Source organism: Microtus pennsylvanicus, chromosome 4 (genome assembly GCF_037038515.1).
Source record: "Microtus pennsylvanicus isolate mMicPen1 chromosome 4, mMicPen1.hap1, whole genome shotgun sequence".
In the NCBI taxonomy this organism is placed as follows: Eukaryota; Metazoa; Chordata; class Mammalia; order Rodentia; family Cricetidae; genus Microtus; species Microtus pennsylvanicus.
Window position 1 is genome coordinate 12,422,400 of NC_134582.1, and position 21,211 is coordinate 12,443,610.

Here is a 21,211-nt window from a genome sequence, read left to right on the forward strand (position 1 = left end):
CACAAAAACTCAAGCATACCAGGGTCCACATCATCCAATTTGCTGAAACAATCTACATGACGTTTGGTTTGGAGGCCAATGGTACCGTCATCTTGCATTCACCGGCGTTAGGGAATACCTTGGGGAAGCGTCCATGGAGGCCCAGGCCCATACTATTCTTAAAACTCTCACTACGAGCTCACACACCCCTTTGGTTTATCAATATCCATCATGTTTATGGTATTAGTATCATTATTTGTTGAAAGACCCACGAAGGCAATTTACGTCATTATTTTTAATATTATCTTAACTTGGACATCCTCCAGTTACACACAGAGATCGCAGCTAGGCACTTCTACTCTGGAACTGACAACTGGAGCTATGTGGCGCTGTTCATTTTGACATGCCTTTGTTTAAACTCAAGTCAAACCTCTAACAGTCTTCCACATTCAAGTGTTTTTATTCTGAGCAGCATATACAAAAACTAATGACAGTGTGCGTCACTTCCTTTAGTTCAGTACTCTCCACGGGTTCTCTAACTCTGGTTTGATCTACTTTGGGCATATTGATCTAGAATTCTCTCAGCTGATTGCATGTGCTTCCTTGTTTGCCTTGGAAGCACGCATCCTCAGACTTCATTGAGAAACTCCAGGTTGAGGCATGCTGGGATGTGGATTGAGTCCATGGTCAGAGAAGACGGATTAAATGGAAAGAGAACAGGAAACATGTGTTTGGAGTCCAGCAGGAGCTGCTGAGGGTCATTCCTCTCTTGTAGTTGGGCCTGGGAGGAGAGAATAAGATCATGTAAGTATTTAGCACAACCTGAAAAGTTCGAGTAACTTCACCAAACTTAGTGGGCATGGTGCACAGGCAGATTTCTGAGATGATATAGAAGGTGTGCAGGATCAGGAGAATGTGGTCTTTCTATGTCCCTGAAGCATGGAGTGGAGACAAATCCCAGTTTACATTGTTGGAGATCAGATGGTTAAACACATTCCCCGTTCTAGAGTTATTTTAATGCTTCCAGCTAAGGGAGAAGGCAAAACTATGGCTTAAGTGCAAATCCAATGGGAAGACTGTCGTGGCATGGCTCATGAATCAGGTTCACAACCTTCCTAATGGTGCAAAGCTTCAATGCAGTTCCTCATGTTATGGAGATTCCCCTCCCCCATAAAATTATTTCATTGCTACTTTATAACTGTAATTTTGCTACTGTTATGAATCATAATGTAAATACCTGTGTTTTCCAATGGTTTTAGGTCAACCCTGTGAAAGGGTTGTTGGAGCCCCCAAAGGGGTTGCTACCTAGAGGGTGAGAACAACTGCTCTAGGGGAAGACTCCCTGCCCTAAACAAATGTCCAAACCTTCCTGTGTCTTAATTTTGTCACCTGCAGAATGAACATCATGGAAATTGCCAAGGCAGGAAGTCTCGAGGTCAGCCCTTCACTGAAACAATTACTGAGCCTGAAAGAGTGACCCTTGTTAACTATTTCAAATTCTGGGACCCACTTAGAGACCATTATAACCCTGTTTGATCAAGACAGAGGCTGATCTCTGTGAGCACGCAGCTGAACCTGCTCATATGCCCCATTCTTCAGCCTCAAGTCTGGCTATAGAGGCCCATGTTCCTGGAGTAGTTTGGGGGTGCCAGGGAAAGCAGTGGGATTTTGACCTCTAAAGTTTGAGATTGTGCACTTTGGTTCATCTGGTGGGATCTAACATGGATAATTGTCAGATAAAGTTTTTCTCGGGGTACAGTGGTCTTAGTGGCATTAATTGGAATATTTAAAATGACAAATCCTCTTCTCCTCTCTGAAGCCAGATGTTTTAAGAAAAGTACAATAACCAAAATGAATTTCACTAAAGGAGTTCTACGGCAGACTTGGGAAGGTAGGCAGGAGACTCAGTGAGCTGGGAGAGAATAGTGTTGAGGTGACCAAGTCTACAAAAGGGAAGAATGAGTGAGAACGCTAGGGAAGGTGCAGTGCTGTTCACCCTATAACCCTGGCACTTGGAACGTGGAGGCAGGAGGACCAGGCTTCAAAGTCCTGGTTACATAGCAAGTTTGAGGTCAACCTGGACTATGCTGGAAAACAAGACCCTGATGGAAAACAAACAACTCAAGGGTCCAGGAAGCAAAGTATCAACATACATACTATAGAAGTCCCAAAAAGAAATGAGGAGGAAGAGGGGCAGAAAAACATTTACTAAACCCATCCCAAATCCAATGGACAGTATGTATGTATACTAAACCCATCCCAAATCCAATGGGCAGTATGTATGTATACTAAACCCATCCCAAACCCAATGGACAGTATGTATGTATGAGTGCATCCAAGCTCATTGAACTTTAAGCAAGATAAACCCACACCCTGAGACATACAAATTGTCAAAGCCCCAAGGCAGGGAATCTTAGAATAATAGAGAAATGAGTGTGTCACAGATATTCTGAAATGAGATTAGCCATTGATCTTTCATCAGATGCAGGGGACTTTCGGAAGCAATAGGATGACATCACTAAAGTGGGGGGGTACGAGGACGGGATGGAACATGAGAATTTTATATCTGATAAAATTTCCTTCAAGGACAGAGGAAAATTTATGTCATTTCTGGAGACAAAGACATTTGATAAAAGTTTCAACTCATCATGAACAATTACAGATGGAAGCACAATTAGAAACAAGGCCTACAAAATATATGATGCCCTAATTGACAGAACTGAAGGGAGAGAGAGATCTCCTTTAATGGTGGGACGCTTTGGTCTCCCACTTCTGATAGGGTATAGCACTGTGAGGTGGGGTCAGTAAGCAGGCATGATGAACACTTTAGGATGGAAGTTAGGTCACGGGGGCATGCCTTTGAAGAGATACAGGCATTCCAGACCTTGCTGTCTCTCACTCCCAGGCAGTAGTGCAGTGAGCAGGTACCCCTGCCTAGTGCCCGCATCATTACGTACTGTGTGCTTTCAGACAGAGCAAGGCTGACTCACCATGGATGAACTATCTGAACGTGAACCAAGATGAACTCTTTTCCCTTGCAAGCTGACTATCTGTGCCACAACGACAGAAAGCTAAATTACATACATACAGATTTCCTCTTTGGGGGTGGGGAGAGATAGAGCTTTTCTTGAAAGGTTGTGGGGCTCAAGAGTCAATACACTGAGTTCAGTTACCAGCACCTGGCAAGTGTCGTATTTGTTCTTCCTGCCTTGGAATTAACCGTTAATGGTTGAACCACAGACTCCAGGCAGGAGCTGTACTTTTAACCAAGGTTACTGAAATACAGGAGTGGTGCCAAGGGGAAGGTCCATAAATCCTCATCAGGAAAACACAGGTCACGCCTGGAGGCACAAAAGGTTTGCTGTTGTTTTTCCCTTTTTGGGACTACACACTATTGTTTCAAATAGTGACAGTGTCTTCATATAGGATAACTTTCTGGAGTTTCATTGTTACCCAATATTACAGTTGGAAGACCAAGGGCTGTCATTCGCTCAGAATCCACAGCAGCTGGACAGATCAGTAGGACACAAGAGGAAGAGGCGTTTGGGGAAGGTGAGGCTAGTTACAGAGGAAAAGCCACAAGCTTCATTGACTCAGGGCACCAGTGGCTGCTCTGCTGGGATCCGGCATGCTTGCTTACTGAGAGCTGAATTGGTTCCTACAGAATGGCCACCCAGCCATGACGGCAGAGAGCAGGAGGCTCGGCAGAAAGGCACTTGGTGCTTCTGTTCCTCATAGTTTAGTTCATTAGTTACATCGTGGGCACCACTGTTTAAAATCCCTGGAGATGCCCACTTAATTTTTGACAAAGGAGGCAAAAAAATCTACTCTGGAAAGAAGGACAGAGTAGATTAACAAATTAATCACCATTAACAAATGGTGTTAGCACAGCTAGGGTTCTTATCTGCCGAAGAACGGAATTAGATTTGTATCTCTCACCTTGTACACCATCAATTTAAAATGGATCAGAGACCTTAACTTTAAACCCCAAACTCTGAAACTTTGAGGGAACTTTTCGAAAACAAGGTAATTGGGTAGGCACGGAGTGTTCAAACAGAACACCAACAGCAGGGGCACCAACCCCAGCACCGACTGATGGACCGCATGAAGACAAAGTCTCAGCACAGCACAGAACACAGCAGGCAGGGTCAACAGAGCACAGGCCAGGAGCGACCAAAGCTTTACCAGCTGCACTTCAGGCCAGGGGCAAACAGTCAACACTGACAAAGAATTGCAGAAATTAAATGCCGAGGGAATAAAACTGCCCACAGCAAATGGGCCAAAGAACTGAACAGACGGCTTTCAAAGGAAAAAGAGAAACACAAATGGCCAATAGCTATTTTTAAAAGTGTGTAATGCCCCAAGTCACCAGGGGAATGCAAATTAAAGCTACTCTGAGATACTACTTTGCTCCAGTCAGAGTGACTATCATCGAGAAATCAGAAAACAGAAATGAATGTAGAAGAGGATGTGCGAGAAAAGGAGCCCTATGCACTATTGGTAAGAGTGCAAATTAATACGACATTATGTGGAGAGAAAAGGAACCTTATGCACTATTGGTAAGAGTGCAAATTAATACGACATTATGTGGCGAGAAAAGGAACCCTATGCACTATTGGTAAGAGTGCAAATTAATACGACATTATGGAAATCTGGAGACTTCTCAAAAAATTAAAAAATACAACTACTATTTCTATTAAAATAGATCCAGCTATTTCACTCCTGGGTATAAATATTTACCCAGAGACACTCCATGCCCCACTCTAGAGAATTTCTGTAGTAGTTGTAGACCTGGTTGTCCACAAACAGATGCACGGATAACGAAAATCTGGTATATATATTCCATTAGGTATGCAATGGAATACAGCATTAAAGAAAAAAATGAAGTTCAAAAGTTTCAGGAAAATGGGTGGACTTGGAATGTGTAATATGAAGTGAGATCACACAAGCTCAGAAGGAAATAAAGCAAGTATTTCCATATGCAGAATTTAGTCAATAATATATGCATATGCATAAAGAGATGCACCTATGGTACAGTATAACATGAGACGAGAACAAGAAAGGCTAAATATAAGAGGATGATCAAGGACTGCAGGCAGGCAATGGACACGAGTTGTGAAAGCGGATATAAACCCAATTGTTTTTCCAGTTCTGATTCAATCATGGCTTTTTTGTTGTTGTTGTTTTGGATGGTAGACAAGTACATAAAATATATCCAATACTGAGAGTGTAAAATTTAATGTGAGGACTCACAGCTTCTGTTCTGAATGGCAATTCTAATTGTATATGAGCTCATTAAGTCATAGACTCTGGGTCTGGTTAATTTTGATGTGTGATGTTTTTATCTGCAAGGTTTTAAAACAATAAAGTTCTTAAACAACACCTTGAGAAAACTGTAAGAGATTTAGAGGCGATCATGTAAAGGGGACGGGCCAGGCGGTGGTGGCGCACTCCTTTAATCCAAGCACTTGGGAGGCAGAGGCAGGCGGATCTCTGTGAGTTCGAGGGCAGCCTGGTCTACAAGAGTGAGTTCCAGGATAGCCAAGGCTACCCCAAGAAACCCTATCTCGGAACAAAAAGAAAAAGTAAAAAAGAAAAGGGGGCAGAAAGGAGAGGCTGTGCGACAGTAGTTTCACCTGGGGCTCAAGGCACCTACACACGGTTAATGGAAACTCACACGTCTCGTAGAAAACCCTTGTGGTAGGGTTAACACTTCCCAAGATTACAGTATATAAGTTTTAATATTTAAGTGTTTTAATGTATATGTGAAAGTCAGACATATTATAGCTGGCAAAACAGAACAGTTTTTGACAGGATTGCCATATTTTCTGACAGTATCTAACCCTTGCCCTCCAGGGTGTTTTCTCTATGTCCTTCATCACTCATGCCTGCAGCCTGCTTGGCATTTATCAGTCTACTTTGGACTGAACTCCCTTCTTGCAAATGGCTGTTGCCAATTTATGGTGAGTTATGGCCTTCCCCCACATGGCTCAGATTCAAATCCAAGAATGACTTCCTAAACTTTTACTTTTGTTTGGGTTGCTTTTCAAACCTCCACAAAAATCAGTAGTGGGTTGGGGTATCCCATGGCGTTTCTCCTGTCTCCCAGTCCATTCTCAGCCTTCAGGAGCTAACTCTACGCTCATCCTAGGCTAGCTTTCCACTCAGCACCCTCCCTCTCCCACTACGGTGCATCCCTTGTGTGGGTGAGCTGGCCTGCTCTGAGGGCTGCATGCTTAGCAGGCCCTGGCATTTCCCCAGTGTCCTTGAGGCAACAGCTCCCTTTAGTCTGACTTGGCATCTGTCCCTTGACCTCTGGCTTCATCTCTGCTCAAATACCAGGCTAAAGTTCATTTACTCTTCTCCATGGGTCTTCTCTTCAGAGCCAGGGCACTCTTTCTAAATCTCTGGATCTCTTTTAAATCTCGGAACAAAACCCCAGCCTTGCAAAGGACAATGCTGTGGGACACTGGTCTGTACCCTGTCACTTGTATTTTAATAAAATGCTGACTGGCCAGTAGACAGGCAGGAAGTATAGGTGGGATGAAGAGAACAGAATTGTGGGAAGAGGAAGGAGTCAGTCTGCAGTTGTCATCCAGACACAGAGAAAGCAAGATGTGACTGCCGTGCTGACAAAGTACCAAGCCACGTGACTAACACAGACAAGAATTATGGGTTATTATAAGTCATAAGGGTTAATAAGAAGCCTGAGCTACTAGGCCAATCAGTTTATAATTAATGTAAGCCTCTGTGTATTTCTTTGGGACAGAAACCTCAGTCAACAGGACAACAGCATTCTACACCAGAGCTCTTGTTTTCTGGGGCCTCTTTAGCAGCTTTGATAAATCTCCATTTCTCCGGTCTCCTCTTTGGATCGTGTTCCTCCATTTCCCAGTCATGCTGGCCAATATAATGTGTCTGTTCAGTGTCCCGCATGTCACTCTGGGACACTGCTTTGTGAAGTACAATCAGCTCCTGTCAGTCACTGTCACACAAGGTCCTCCACCAGACCCACAACTCCCTGGGCTCTGCTTAAGAAGCTCATGTTTAAGATGGATCTAAACGCACATCTGCCTAAGAAGTTTCTTCCTACCATATCTGCAAAGACAAAGACTGTGAGGTTCGGGGACATGATCTGAGAGTTTGGATTGAATTCTTAGAGGATATTTCTTAGTTCCATCTGGGTGGAACTGAGATTAAGCACCCTTGTTATTTCTACCTGGTGCCTTGGTTCAGTGAGGTGTTTCCAAGCCAATGAAATGCTTGAGTCGGGAGGGGCAACGATAAGTCCACCTGTCTGGGTGTTACTATTACTATTATTATCACTATAGCAATATTCAATATTATAGTGGGCACTAAGGTTCATGTGCATTAAAGCAGGAAGCCTATGAATGCAGGTTTTTCTGGCACACAGTGTAGCCAGCATTGGTAAAGAGAGGATTAAAATATGCCTTTTCAATGTCCTTTTCGGCTTCTGACGAGGACTTTATAAAATGAATTCCCCAAGACTCACCTGGATTGTTCGTATAAAGGACACTGTCACCCTCTCTTCAAATTCATTCAAGGGAGTGTAAAGGTTTAAAATTTTGACAATCTGTTGGAATAAAAACCAAGTTTAGTGCAGAATTAGACAAAATGAAGACAAGGCTCTGTGACAGCGACATCACGCCTGTGTATGACTCTTTGGTCAGACCCCACTAGGTGTGTGGTCAGGGTGCCGTTTATGGAGTTGCCACGCACGGCTGCCCCTGCGGGGTTTGAGCTCCTGCACTGCATTCTCAGAGTCCACCCCTCCCCTATGCTTGGTGGCTTACACACAATGAGTTCAGAGAACTGCCGTCCGGAAGCCCCGGCCCTCTTTTCTGTTGGCAATTCAGAGGTTTTTCAGAAGAGTACCTTACATAAGAGAGGGCTTACTTAGCCACATTTAACCATGCTTATGCCTCTTCCTTAAGAAAATTCATTTATGCCAGGTGGTGGTAGAGCACACCTTTAATCCCAGCACTCAGGAGGCAGAGTCAGGTGGGATCTGTGAGTTTGAGGCCAGCCTGTTTGACAGAGTGAGTTCCAGAACAGCCAAGGATGCAGAGAATAAAGCAAAAAGCAAAATAAATAAATAAATAAATAAAATAAAAAATAAAATAAAAAATAAAATAAAAAATAAAATAAAATAAATAAAATAAATAAAATAAAAAATTTAAAAAAGTAAAATAAAAAAAAACCCATTTATTTGCAAGTGAGCTTTTCTTCTTAATCTCACACAACCTTTTGTCTGGCTAGTGGTTGTTTTGGTGGAAGTACCCTGGCCTCCTGCAAGGCCAACTACAAGTAATAAGTAAACTCAGAAGGAAAACAGTCCCTGGGGCTGGGGAGCTGGGAAACAGGGACATGTGCAGTTTTCTTAGGAGCTCTCTGGTTCACTTCTGCAGACAGTGGAGGAGGTCAGAGAAGCATGTGCCTTCGCTGGATTGAGTTTAGAGCTGGCTACAAAGGCATTGGCTGGGAAGGGCCATGCACTTGATTGGAAGAGACTGGTTTCCCTTCTGTCTGTGGCCTGTTTCTAAGTGGTCGTGATCAAAGGCAAGATGTGGGGACTCTTTATAGACTAGTCCTAGGCCTACAACCAAATTATGGTATAAATACAATTTTAGGGTGAGGACTTTAAAATAATATTTAAGTACCTTTAGGTCATTAAGGCTTCATCTATGATATAAATGGAGTCTTAAAATATGACCATATGAAAATTATAGTTGTAAGGAAAATATATAAGGAAAACAAACAGCCTCATACTGACAGATTCAGAAAAAAAAATCTTTTAGGTAAGAAACTATCTGGAATTGTTTTTTAAAGTTGTGATATGAGGCCAGCAGGGGCACGGTGGGTGACAGCCCTTGCCACTAAGTCTGTTTACCTGAATTCAATTCCCCGAGCCCACAGGAAGGGAGAGAGAACCAGTTCCTCCCAGTCACCTCCCTCTGCCCTCCATATACACACATCATAGCACACGTACACATGTACGCGCAACTTTAAAAAGTTGGTATCAAGGTTTGCAGGTTTACCACCTTTTAAGTTAGCACATAGGAAGGACCAGAACGCTTCAGGGAAATGGTATCGGGTTTTACAGACCAAACTGATCTCTGCTTCATTAAGACCATTTCATCAGTTGCAGATGGGAATCGTATCAACAAGGCTGGGAGCCCCGCATCAGAAAACTTCTGGCAAGAACAGACTGGCGGGGCCAGCGCGGGTCTCAAACGGCTGTACCTGCTGGGTGCTGAGGGAGGTACACAGAGAGCAGATGGCTTCAGCATCCTCCTGGGTTTTCTTCTTCAGCTGGAGGAGCTGGGCCGCCTGGATCAAAGGCTCCATGGTCTGCACTGCTCCGCTCTGGTGAAGGTTTTTTCCTCGAAGCCACTCTTCAAGTTGACTTATGTTGTACCTTAGCCACAGGTGAAAAGGAAGCTGTGTTAATTCATGGGGTAGGGTACCTGCTGTGTTTTGTAGGCTAGGTGTAAAGAGAGTCATCCTAGCCCCCGCTTTAGTTCTCTCATGTGGTCAAAGCTTGCCAGGACAGCTCAGTTTGTAAAATGTTTGCCTTGCAAGCATGAGGACCTGAGTTTGATTCCTAGACCGATATTTAAACACAGATCTCATTACAGATGGTTGTGAGCCACCATGTGGTTGCTGGGAATTGAACTCTGGACCTTAGGAAGAGCAGGTATTGCTAACTGCTGAGCCAATAATTTATGTCCTGGTAATGCCGAAGCATGCATGGTGGTTGAACTTGTCCATTTTGGGTTTCGTGGTCTAAGCCGATAAGGACAACATATTTATTTGTTTGTTTAATGTGGTTTTTCCAGACAGGGTTTCTTTGTAGCTTTGGAGCCTGTCCTGGAACTAGCTCTTGTAGACCAGGCTGGCCTCGAACTCACAGAGATCCGCCTGCCTCTGCCTCCCGAGTGCTGGGATTAAAAGCGTGTGCCATCACCGCAGGCTAGGACGACATATTTAATCACACAGATACACACACACGCATACACACATGCACGCACACACATACTACAAAACAAGCAACAACACAACCAAAAATGAGCAAGGTGGCACTAAGTTGTAATGCTGGTGCTGGGGAGGCAGAGACCCCTTGTTGACCAGTCAGCCTAGACAACTCTGGTAAGTTCCAGTTCAGTGAGACCTTTTTTAAAGTGGATGTTTGAGGTGTTCTCTAGCCTCCACATGTTCTTGTATGTACCACTCCTATATGCACACACACGTTAAAAAAACCAAACTGCAGCGTGCCTAGCATTCAGTTACTATATCTTGAGTAAAGAATGAATAGATGAATGCATGCTTAAAATTAAGCAAAGATGAAACACCTAATGTGTCTACATATTAACAGGGAGGGAAGCACTAAATATACTAAACTAAAATTAATATTTAGTATTTGCAAACTTTTATACTTGAGAGCCCTGATAACTCATAACTTACCCATCTTTCTCGCTGACCTAGCACATCCGTTAGTCTTTAAAGAGCAGTTGAGGACCGCTAAGCTAGTGTGAACATCTCTGTACTAGTTGGTTTACCAGGTCACTGTCTCAGCTGGGTGCACTTTACCAATCAATAAAAAGGTGATGGATTTGAGTCACATACCGACTATGACAAGGGCCACCTGTCTTGTGTCCTGTCCCCAGCCCGTGTCGGGCCCCTCAGTCTCCTCGTGCTGGCACGAGCACCTCTCTCACCTGAGCTGCATGCCTGTGCTCCAAGAGCAGGCATCTTTCCGCAGGAGCAGGTTGTTAAGGGTCACAGCGTTGATCATGTAGAAGAGCTGCTTGAACACCTGAAGGATAATCTCAGGGTCCAGGCCCTGGTCACACATGACAGTATGAAATGAATTCATCTGGCGGATGATGGCCTCCAGGCAGTAGGAGTTCTCTCCATCCACCATGCTGGAGGAGCGCTTCCGGTAACCAGTTGGCCTCACACCAGATAGCCCCTGGATACTCTCGTTTTCCAACATGGCAGAAACTGAAAGGAAGACATGGTTAGAGAAGTTTGTATGTCCCCCTCAAAACTCTGCTGTAGGTCTAGTCAGCTCAATGAAACCATTCGGGGTGCACGGGGTCAACATAGGCAAGGACTTAACACATTTGGCAAAGAATTTTGAATGTGGTGGATCTTCGTCTGACATAGAATAACTATGGAGCGAATTGTCACTTAAATTCATTGGGGATGGGACAAAGAAAATGGATATATACTAGCTGGATTCTGTCTACCTCGTGCCTACCCCAGAATGGGCGTGGCTTTGTGGAGGCCACAGTCGGTAACACCTGATTGCTACAAAGTAAGGCAAGCTTGTCACAACCCCGCTCTTCCTCCAGACCCCAGGACATGCACTGCTAGCAGCCCCCAGCAGCGGCTTACCTATCATAGGTTGTAACAAGCCCTCGGCAATTTTAATGAGCTGCTGATAGATCTGAATGGAAAGATCGCTTAGCACCTGCCGATATTCAGTGAGGTCAAAGTTCTTGAGGCAGTGCTCATTCTGCTTCGGGGTGTTCTGCGTCATGAAGCCCTGAGGAGGAAGACATGAGTGAGCGTCTGGGGTCTCCTGGGCTCTGTTCACCTGGGGCTTGGGCCACCTTAACAACTTCTGTTTGCAGGGCTTCACTCAGGCCTTCTCTGTGTATACGGCTCTAGGAAACACAATGCCTTGGAATGGCCCTGGACCTCGAAGGTAGAGGAAATCTCACAATAGACAAGTCAGAACTGTGAAAATAAAAAGGCCTACACCATCTAGAACCTCAAAACAAAGTGAGTTCTATATATTAAATACCCAAAGCCAGAAAAACGTTAATAAAGGAGGGTCCCGTGCTTTCTGAATGTTTAACCGGTATTATCTGCATTCGGATCGCCCTAAAATCTCAGGCTACACAAGACCCTACAGGAATATGGCATAGGGCGGGTTCTGTTTGTAGGAGACATCTATGTCATCAGTTACCAGATGAGTGGGAAGGTGGCAGCACTGTCCTCTTACCCTGCCGTTCCAGGACGAACATGTAATCTGGGGTAGGTACTGCATCCAAAGGGCTCCTGTGACCGGGGTCGTCTTACTGTATCTTTTTTGCTCTGAGATGGTCTTGCTATATCATCTAGGTTGTCTTTAAACTTGTGGTATTTCTACTACAGTCTCCCACTTGCTTGGATTAAAGGCATGCGCTACTGAGTCTAGCTCTAATGTACTTTCTATTCAGGCCAAGAGAAACAGCAGCCAAAAAGAACAGGACTGTTGATGAGGCAGCCATGGCCCTCAGCCTCCTGCCCTCATCTCAAATTACACAGCAGTTTCTAATAAGGGGCAGAGGTAGGAGGAGTGTGGTTGCTGGGAGATGGGATCTTTGACTCTCCCTTTGTTGTTAGACCTCACAGAGCTAGTTACACTGTGATTCCAATCTTGTCTCTGAGAACAGAAGTACAAAGAGCAGCCTAGGTCATGGAGCCATTAGGCCTGCCCTTTTCTAACACCCTGAGAATACAAGGTGACATTGGTTACTGCTGTCAGCCTGACAAAAGTCTAGAATCAGCTGGAAGGCGGGCCTCTGGAGCATGCCTATGAGGGATTTTCTCAGTTGGGTTGAGGTGAGAAGACCCACCATCGCTAGCATCGTTTCAACGGCGGGACCCTGGACTAAACGCACTGGCCTGTGTATATCCCATGCCCTCTCTTCTCTATTGTGGAGGTAGTGTGACTAGCTGCTTCAAGTTTCCGCTTCTGTGATTTCTCATAGCGGTCAGTACCCTGGAATCGTGAGTCGAATAAACCCTTTCTCAATTAGGTTGTTGTTGTTGGGGCATTTTATTACGAAGGAAGCTAAGACACTGTGGGAAGTGATGAACCGTGATGAAATGAAGTGCTCCACACATAAAGAGCTCGTGTATGATACTGGGGGCAAAGAGCAGGAGGCATCTGGTTGGAAACAAAGGGCATTTCTTTACCTTTCCCTTCCTTTCCCTTGGAAAAGCAAGTGGCCAAACTCAAGTTCTAATTCTTGAAGAAAGATGGGACCAAACCCATCCCAAAATTGACTGACTGGGGCAGGAGAGTGGTCCATTACCTTAGGGAGAAGAGTGTTTCTATTTGTTCTGCCACAAAAGATACTAAAACTTTAAAATTTTGTTGCATGGTTTCAATTTTTGCTGTACCTTGACTTTGGGCAGGGTGGGATGTGTGAAAGGAGGGAAGAAGGGAGAGTTGAGACTGTGGGATGTGGGAGGTAGAAGGCCTGGATGCAGTGGGATTCTCACTGGGGGAACTGGAAAGTGAACTCTGAGGTATAAAGCTGAAGGCACTGCATGGCAGAGGGTGACCCCACCAGCGACGGGAATGGTGAGTTCTAGAGAGAGCTGGACTCAAGAGTAGAGCACGCAGTGACCTATCAGCTGGGCCTCAGGTCAGTGAATCAAATTAAGCCGGAAGCATGAAGCATGGCCTCAACATCCATTTGTACCGTAAGGTTCTATACAGGGGCACCTCTTTTTTGTGCCCATCTTCTATTCTTAAGAGACATCCTGATACACCAGACGCTGACCTTGCTCCCAGCCTTCACTGACATGGCTCCTCTAGGACAGCTTTAGAGAGAAAAGGTTGCAAGGGTCCCTTAGGAAATAAAGGGGCTTTCTGGCACTGTGCGGTTAAGTAAATTCCATTCTATAACTATTCTTCTCTTTTGCTTATGGGATAATTTTTCAGGGGTTCTTGGGCCCACTGAAGCCCAAAGTCTCCTGTGTCCTAACCCAGCACTGCTAATACATGCCCACAATCTGAGGTCCCAGCAGGTGCTTTACAGACCTTACACCCATCATCTAAGGGAATCCAATGTACCCCAATGCACCCTAAACTTCAAGCCAATAAAGTGGGGCCCACTGTGGGCTCTTGACTCACTACTCACCTCATCCCCACTATACTGCTTCAAACAGTGAAGGAAGCGGCAGGTGTTGGATAACCAGAAGGATGTCATCTCAAAGTCATCATTGTGCTTCTGTGAAAAGAAACCACACCACTGGCTCTGAGCAAAGTGTCTCCCATCGGCTGGCATATATCCCCAGTGCCTCTCTTTCCATGTTTTCTGTGTCACCCAGCCTTCCCAGGCAGCCCCAATGTATGCAGTCCACTTTCCAGTCACAGAGTGGATACCTTTTGCTGAGGGTTGCTGTTCCTTTACTCCCTGAGATGGCACACAGACAGAACTACTCTCTGGTCTCCTGATAAATGTTGCATGCACCTGAGCACACGGGAAGAACAGGCTTCTCCCAGAGCTGAAGCGTGTGAGGCTGAGTGGTACAAATGAGGCTTAGGCTCAGCAGCCCCAGGCTCTAGTCAGGTCTGAGACTTGCCCTGGCCATCTCAGATTCTAACCTACCAGCTGTCCCATACAAGGCGTACCAGTGAAGTACACTAGTGATCTAAAAGTCAGATGCTCAGTGGCAATGAACTAACGGACCAAGGCTGCTTAGCAACCCATATACAACTTGACCTATCCAGTTCCTGCATTATATCCACTGACTTCTTAGAGTCTGTCCTGAAACACAACACCACTATTTAAACGCACTGATTATGAGCTATGACAATAAAACGATAAGGCTGACCATACAGGCTACGGGCCAGAGCAGGCTAACAGAAGGCCTCTCTAAGGAAGTGGTGTTTGTAGTCCTTGGCTGCCTTAGACTCCGGCTGCAGCTTACTAGAGAGGTCAAGGCCAGAGACACATACTTGAGAGTGACCAGCATACACATGATACACTCCAGGGCAATTAGTAGATAACTGTGTATGGAGCTTGCTGTGGGAAAATCCTTTTGTACACTGTGACGATTTATCACTGTCATTGGTTTAATAAAGAAGCTGACTGACCAATAGCTGAACAGAATAAAGTTAGGCGGGAAAGCTAAATTGAAAATTCTGGGAAGGAGAAGGGTGGCGTGAGAAGTCACCAGCCAGGCGCAGAGGGAGCAGGAGATGAACATGCCATGCTAATAAAGGTACCACCATGTGGCAGAGTATACTTAAGGAATATGGGCCAATTTAAAATGTAAGAGCTACTTAGTAATAAGCCTGAGTTATTGGCAGATCATTTATAATTAATGTAGCCTCTGTGTGCTAAATTGGAAGCAGCTCCTGGGATGGGAAAACTCTGCTCACAGGAGCCTGAGACAGGGAAGCCGGACAGTTGCCAAGGGCATGCAGCCAGAAGCAGGATAGCTTGGTCTCCAGTCATGGATCACAGGCTCACGAGACCAGAAGAGGCCATGGTACTCTTGAGGGTGGCTTGCCTCCTTGGAATCATCAGTGTTAGAAGACATAAGACTGTCACTGTTACTGAGATGTATCTGTCTCCAAAATTCCCTTCCTACCACCTGACCCCAGCTCCTTTGTGAACATGCCTCACCACCAAACAACTGCTACTATATTCATCTCGTGTCTTAGGGTAGCATCCTTGAGCTATTTTAACGGCCCACCTTCACTCCCCAGAGCAGCCCTGATGAATGGCAGCAGCTCTCTCTCTGTGCCACCATGCTGTGGGACAATGGTCTGTACCCTGTCACTTGTATTTTAAATAAATGCTGATTGGCCAGTAGCCAGGCAGGAAGTATAGGCAGGGCAACAAGAATTCTGGGAAGAGGGAAGTTTCAGTCTGCAGTCATCACCCAGACACAGAGGAAGCAAGATGTGACTGTCTCGCTGAAATAGGTACCAAGCCACCTGGATAACACAGACAAGAATTATGGGCTAATATAAGTTATAAGAGTTAATAAGAAGCCTGAGATACTAGGCCAATCAGTTTATAATTAATGTAGACCTCTGTGTGGTTTCTTTGGGACTTAACGACTGTGGGAATGAGGCAGCAAAGAAACCTCAGTCAACACCACCAACTTGATAGCGTGTCCCATTCCCTTGGAAAGGTGAGAGAGAGTATGGCTTCCTGAACTTGGTTCAGAGACAGTCCACCCCCTTAGCATCTATGTTAGCAGGCAGCTGGGCTTTCATGTAAACACAGGTTCAGCAGGGAGGTTGCTGAAGGCCCACATTGGAGTTCCAGGCTTCCTGGCATTGGCAGTCTTGAGCCTGCTCTGAGAACTGCTAGGTAGTGTAATTGTTACACTGGCAAAACACAGATGCAGAGAAGCAATGGAGGTACTAGCTTTGTTCAGGCTACTGGGAACTGCAGCTGTTTGCACAGGCTTCTTCCTTACCTTGAGGACTTTCTTAATGCCATTGATGGTGGAGCTTAGCAGCGAGTGTACCTTGAGGTCATCATTGGTGTAATCCGCATGCCTGACACACATGTAGAGGATATATGCAGGCAGACAGGGCACGGTGCCTGACAGCATATGGGGCTTCAGATCTAATGGCAATAACATGTGAGTTAGATCTATTGGGGAGAACACCCTGAATGCCAGAAGCCTCGTCGCAAAGAGAAATATTTGCATTATTTCCCTGTAAACTCCCCTAGGAAGCTCCTTCTCATAGGGATCGAAAGAGGAATAAGATAAACTGTGGTAGCTAGAAACCCCTGTGGACTCACGCGTCTTATCACTTAGTCCCCAGCTGGTAGTGCTGTTTGGGGAGGTTATGGAACCTTTAGGAGGTGGAGCCTTGTTGGAGGAGATGCATCTTTGAGAGCTTATAGACTTACCCTATTTCCTGCTTCCTGTGTGTAGCTGAAATGTGACCAGCCAGTTTCCTGTTAGGGCACCTGCTATGCCTTCCTTGCCTTTATAGCCTCTATCCCTCTGGAACTGTAAGCCAAATAAACTCTTTTCTGAGTAGCAATATCATGTCTTACAGAAAACCATGTTCAGTGATGGCCGGTAGGCCAAGGGCTGAGTGGACTGGAGCAGCCTCTGGTGCATGTCAGTGCTGTTTGGTTTTTTGTCACCTTGTGCGTGAAAAGAAAGAACCTCAGTTGAGAAAATGCCTCCATCAGAGTGGCCTGTAGCTGAGCCCATGGGGCATTTTCTTGATTAATGACGGATGTGGGAGGTTCCATCACACCGGGGGTGGTGCCACCCTCGGGCAGGTGTTCCTGGATGGTATAAGAAAGCAGGCTGAGTAAGCCCGGGAAGCAAGCCAGTAAGCAGCAGCCTCCGTGGCTTCTGTGTCAGCTCCTGTTTCCCAGTTTCTGCCTTTACTTCTCTTCGTGATGGAGTGGATTAGAATGGGCATGGTGTTTACCAAAGCAACAGAAGTCAGGCTGGACCACTGGGGCTGTCAGAGTGGCAGCACCTGCCCTGAGGTCTCACAGTTGAACTGGTCCAGCAGCCAGTACCACTATGCTCAACACGTCACTTTGTCCAGCTCTCTCTTCTACCCCTTTCCCTGCCTTGGACTGGGACTCTGTGTGATCTCCATGCTGATACTCCAGCTCACTCCCCCTCTCTCCTAACGCCCCTGGGAAGCTGTTGGATGAGCTCTAGTGTCCTGGGAAGCTAAGGAGCCATGTTTAAAGCAATGAGTAATGGCTAGAAACCAGAGCAGTGGGGAAAAGGTCTGGTGCCAGGTTAAGATGAAGGGCGAGAAAGGGCCCCAGCACCTCACTGAGGCTCTGTCTGTACCCCAGCTCTCAGTCTTCAGTCTCATTACCCTGCCCAAACCAAGCCCCCCAAAGCTTCTGGACTTGGAACTCACAAATGGGAGGTTTCCTACCCTCTACCCGGGGCCTTAAGTCGTCTGCCAAGGCTAATGGGGGCTGAGGTAGGGCTGGGCTGCAAGTATCTTTAATTGATAAACAGGTTACCTCATGCTCTCAAATATGTCCTTCTAGTTAGTGTTAATTACAGGCCACAACACTCTGGATACTTAACATTCTGGCATGATCTAGGTTCTAGGCTATAGATCTTGGCTCTAATTAGCACATCAACAGTATTCATCCAGGAAAAAGTGCATTCCACAGGCCCATTTCCAATCTCCAACATCTAACTTCAGGCTTCCCCTGTGTGCAGGTTTTAAGCAGCTCGCCTTGCCTCGGAATGTTCTATTGTGGCAGAACAGGCTCACTTCTGTTTCTTAGGCAGAGGTGAGCATCTCAGAGGATGGGGATTACAACTTTGCTTTCTTCTCCTCTCTGAAGCAACTAGCCAGTGATGGGTCCCTAAGAGGTGGTTCATCCATGTATATGGGGTCACTGAAAGGCAGATGATGGGCACTCTTCCTTGGTATCTAGGTAGGAGGTGATCGCCTAGAGCCATCTAAGCAATAAGAGCAGGAAGGGACCCTTGACTCATGCTTACATAAGTTATAAAATTTAGCGTTTTATTTACTTAATCAGTTAACTCTGATGTTGTAAACTTTGTGTTTCATATTCACCACGGAGTCACCTTTATAAGGAGCATGACAGTCATTAGCAAGCTACTAAAAATGTCCAAATCAAACAACCAAAGGGCAACCATGCAGAACTCACGGTCTATTTCTCCTGGGCTCTTGGCCTGAGTGCTGTACTTAGCAGAGACCTCACTGCTCTGGGTGATTTTCTCTGGGTAATGTTTACCTTGAGCTCTGACTCCTCAGTGAAAGTCCTGCACTGAACCCAGTTTCCTCTCTGACTCTATTTCACGTGCTGGAATGGGCAGGGTCAGTCCCCACCTGTTTGACAGATTCTTTTCTCTATGATTTTCCCCCGGCTCTGTAGGAAGCTCCTGGCCTGGGCTGGATGGAGCATAAAGTAGGGACTTGTTGAAGGCAGATGAGGCTGAGACAAGAGAGGAAGGGGCCCAGGGTTGGTGAGCAAACTGGCTCCCAAGAGTCCTGTATTCCGTCCCTAAAGGTGGCATCTAATACCGGTCACAGAGAACCATCTTGACACAAACATCAACAACTTGCAAACATGACTCAGAACCCCTAACTGAGCATCCTTGAAGAGTGACCCCATGGACAGGAGGTTCTCCTCTAACTTAACAGGGAAAATATATCCCTTTCCTGAGCTGTGGGGGCTTGAAAATGGGTAGCAGGTATTCTAGTCCTGAGGACCAAGCTGAGGGGACTCTGCCTTTGCTAGAGCTTCTGGGCCACACACCGAGCTTCTCTCACTCACCCTGCTTCTCAGTGTCAGTGGGAGGGTGTCCAATCCCCTGGAATAGGAGTTACAGACAGTTGGGAGCTGCCATGTGGGTGCTGGGAATTAGACCCGGGTCCTCTGAAGAGTAGCCAGTGCTCTTCACTGCTAAGCTATCTCTCCAGCCCGGTTTTACAGGTCTTTACCACCTTCTCATGCCACACTTGAGGACATTGGTCCTCGACTGCATGGTTAGTGAGGAAAGGGGCAAACTTGCACATAGGTTGTCTGATTCCAGAGGCCACACTCACATGTGCCGGTTTAAACAGCACTAAAACCCTGCAAACAGAGGCATTTGACTCCCTGATCCACTGTCTACGCCCTGTGTGACCTAAGAAAGTTACTAGAAAGATCTCCGCATTCTCCAAGATGAAGTCAGGATTTGTATAGTGCCTACTGACATAGACGGTGAGAGAATTAAACAATCGAGGTGGGTATGGCATTTGGCACAGTCGCTGACAAGCCTGCACTGATGTCCTGCTATTGCCAAAGCACCATGGCCCACCCTGAACTTCCCCAGAGAAAGAAGGGCTGCAGCAGCCACCACCGAGAAGCACGGGTGGGCAGGAGCCATGTGGCCGCTGGCAGAACAGAGGTCTCTGTTCCCTGTGCTGGTGCGAGGCTATACAGGGTTGGCAGGGGGCACAGCGGTGCAGATCCTGACCTGTCACCAGGTTCCGGATGAGAAGAGCCTCGTCCTCTTTGTGGTACTCCAGCATGCCTTGGAAGTCTTTCTCCTTTCGCTGGACCGTGACCTGTCTTGTGAGTTCATGGTGCCTCCTGTCACTCTGTGCCAGTGCCTGGGCAGCTGATAGGAACGAGACGATAGAAACGTGGTGAGAATGTGCAGGTGAAGGCCTGCAGAAGGGGCGTCCCAGCCTGGGGACCATGCTCAGGGTACTCAATGTAGCCTGTCCCTGCAGCCCGGACCCTCGCTCTCTGTGGGTCAAGGACTTCAGCACTTTCGCTGGGGTCTGCTGTGGACAAGGGGAGGAGAATCCCTAAAAGAGAAATGGGTAGGTTTTGTACCAGAGAAAATAGGAGAAGTGGTAGCAGCCATGTTCAGCATGCCCTGCTGGCATGGGTTTCTCTCCTCCTACCAAGCTGTAAGGAAGGTCCCTGAGTCTGGGAGGAGAGTCAGCCAGGCCCGTTCTACTCAGTTCCCTGTGGTACCAAAGCACTGGCCATTGTGACTCTATGATGCTACAGTCATGGGCTGGCCAGGGGAGCAGGTGGTATCAGTGGGGTACCTCGTATCTAAATGTAGTGTGAGCCCATGTAAGCACAATTAATGGGTATCTAGGGGTACCCACGGGGATAACAAGGACTTGTTCAGTTCCATTCAGACATTTCCCCTAGCCCAGAGGAAGATAGTAGCCTCCTAATACTTATTCATTGTATACCTGGGTACCAACAGTGTGAAGGTATTGTCATCACCTCAGGGCACATGTGAAGTCCCCATTTTGCCCTCACCAGTCTATCTAGGAGATGCTTCTGTGTGTTTGCATGGAAAAACACTTGATAATGCAGGTTGGCCAGGTGCTAGGCCAGGAACGTTCACCACAGGTGCTGGTGGAGGCAGAACACTGAGAGAGCCAGGCGGGAGGAAAGAAAATAGCCAAGAAGAGGGCTGGTCCATCAAAACATCCCCTAGAGCAGTGGTTCTCAACCTTCCTAATGTTGTGACCCCATCATACAGTTCATCACGTTGGAGTGACCCCCAACCATAAAAATATATTCATGGCTACTTCATAACTATACCTTTGCTACTGTTATGAATTGTAATGTAAATATCTATGTTTTCTGATGGTCTTAGGTGACCCCTTGACCCCCAAAGCATTCGTGACCCACAGGTTGAGAACCACTGCTCTAGTTGAATGGGAAGAGAACTAGGCAAGAGATCAATCATCCATGGTAGGCATCTGTAACTGGCTGGAGGGATGCTCTGTGTACGGACCCACACATATGTATGCATACAGAGGAGCACCAGGTTAAGAGCTGGGATTTCACTCTGCTAGCTATGGGGAGGGGGGAGGGCAGACAGCACTCTCAGCAGTGGCCCTGGGAAACTACCGAGTCACCTGGGAACAGAGGGTAAAGCTTGGTCACAGGGGAGTAAGAGCATAGAC

General features: G+C 46.3%; 1 protein-coding gene across 4 annotated transcripts in view; it reads right to left on the bottom strand.

Moving 5' to 3' along the window:
• Positions 1-259: 259 nt before the first annotated feature.
• Myo5b (myosin VB) overlaps positions 260-21,211 on the bottom strand; it is a 272,874-nt gene continuing 251,922 nt past the window's right edge. For all 4 annotated transcript variants that reach the window (XM_075968281.1, XM_075968283.1, XM_075968282.1 and 1 more), the window contains 8 exons: positions 19,747-19,890; positions 16,225-16,376; positions 13,926-14,015; positions 11,401-11,551; positions 10,719-11,004; positions 9,244-9,418; positions 7,493-7,573; positions 260-760 (listed from right to left, as the gene is read on the bottom strand). In XM_075968281.1, the coding sequence (XP_075824396.1) occupies positions 608-760; positions 7,493-7,573; positions 9,244-9,418; positions 10,719-11,004; positions 11,401-11,551; positions 13,926-14,015; positions 16,225-16,376; positions 19,747-19,890 (1,232 nt within the window). In that variant the 3' untranslated portion in view covers positions 260-607. The remainder of the gene's footprint in view (positions 761-7,492; positions 7,574-9,243; positions 9,419-10,718; positions 11,005-11,400; positions 11,552-13,925; positions 14,016-16,224; positions 16,377-19,746; positions 19,891-21,211) is intronic.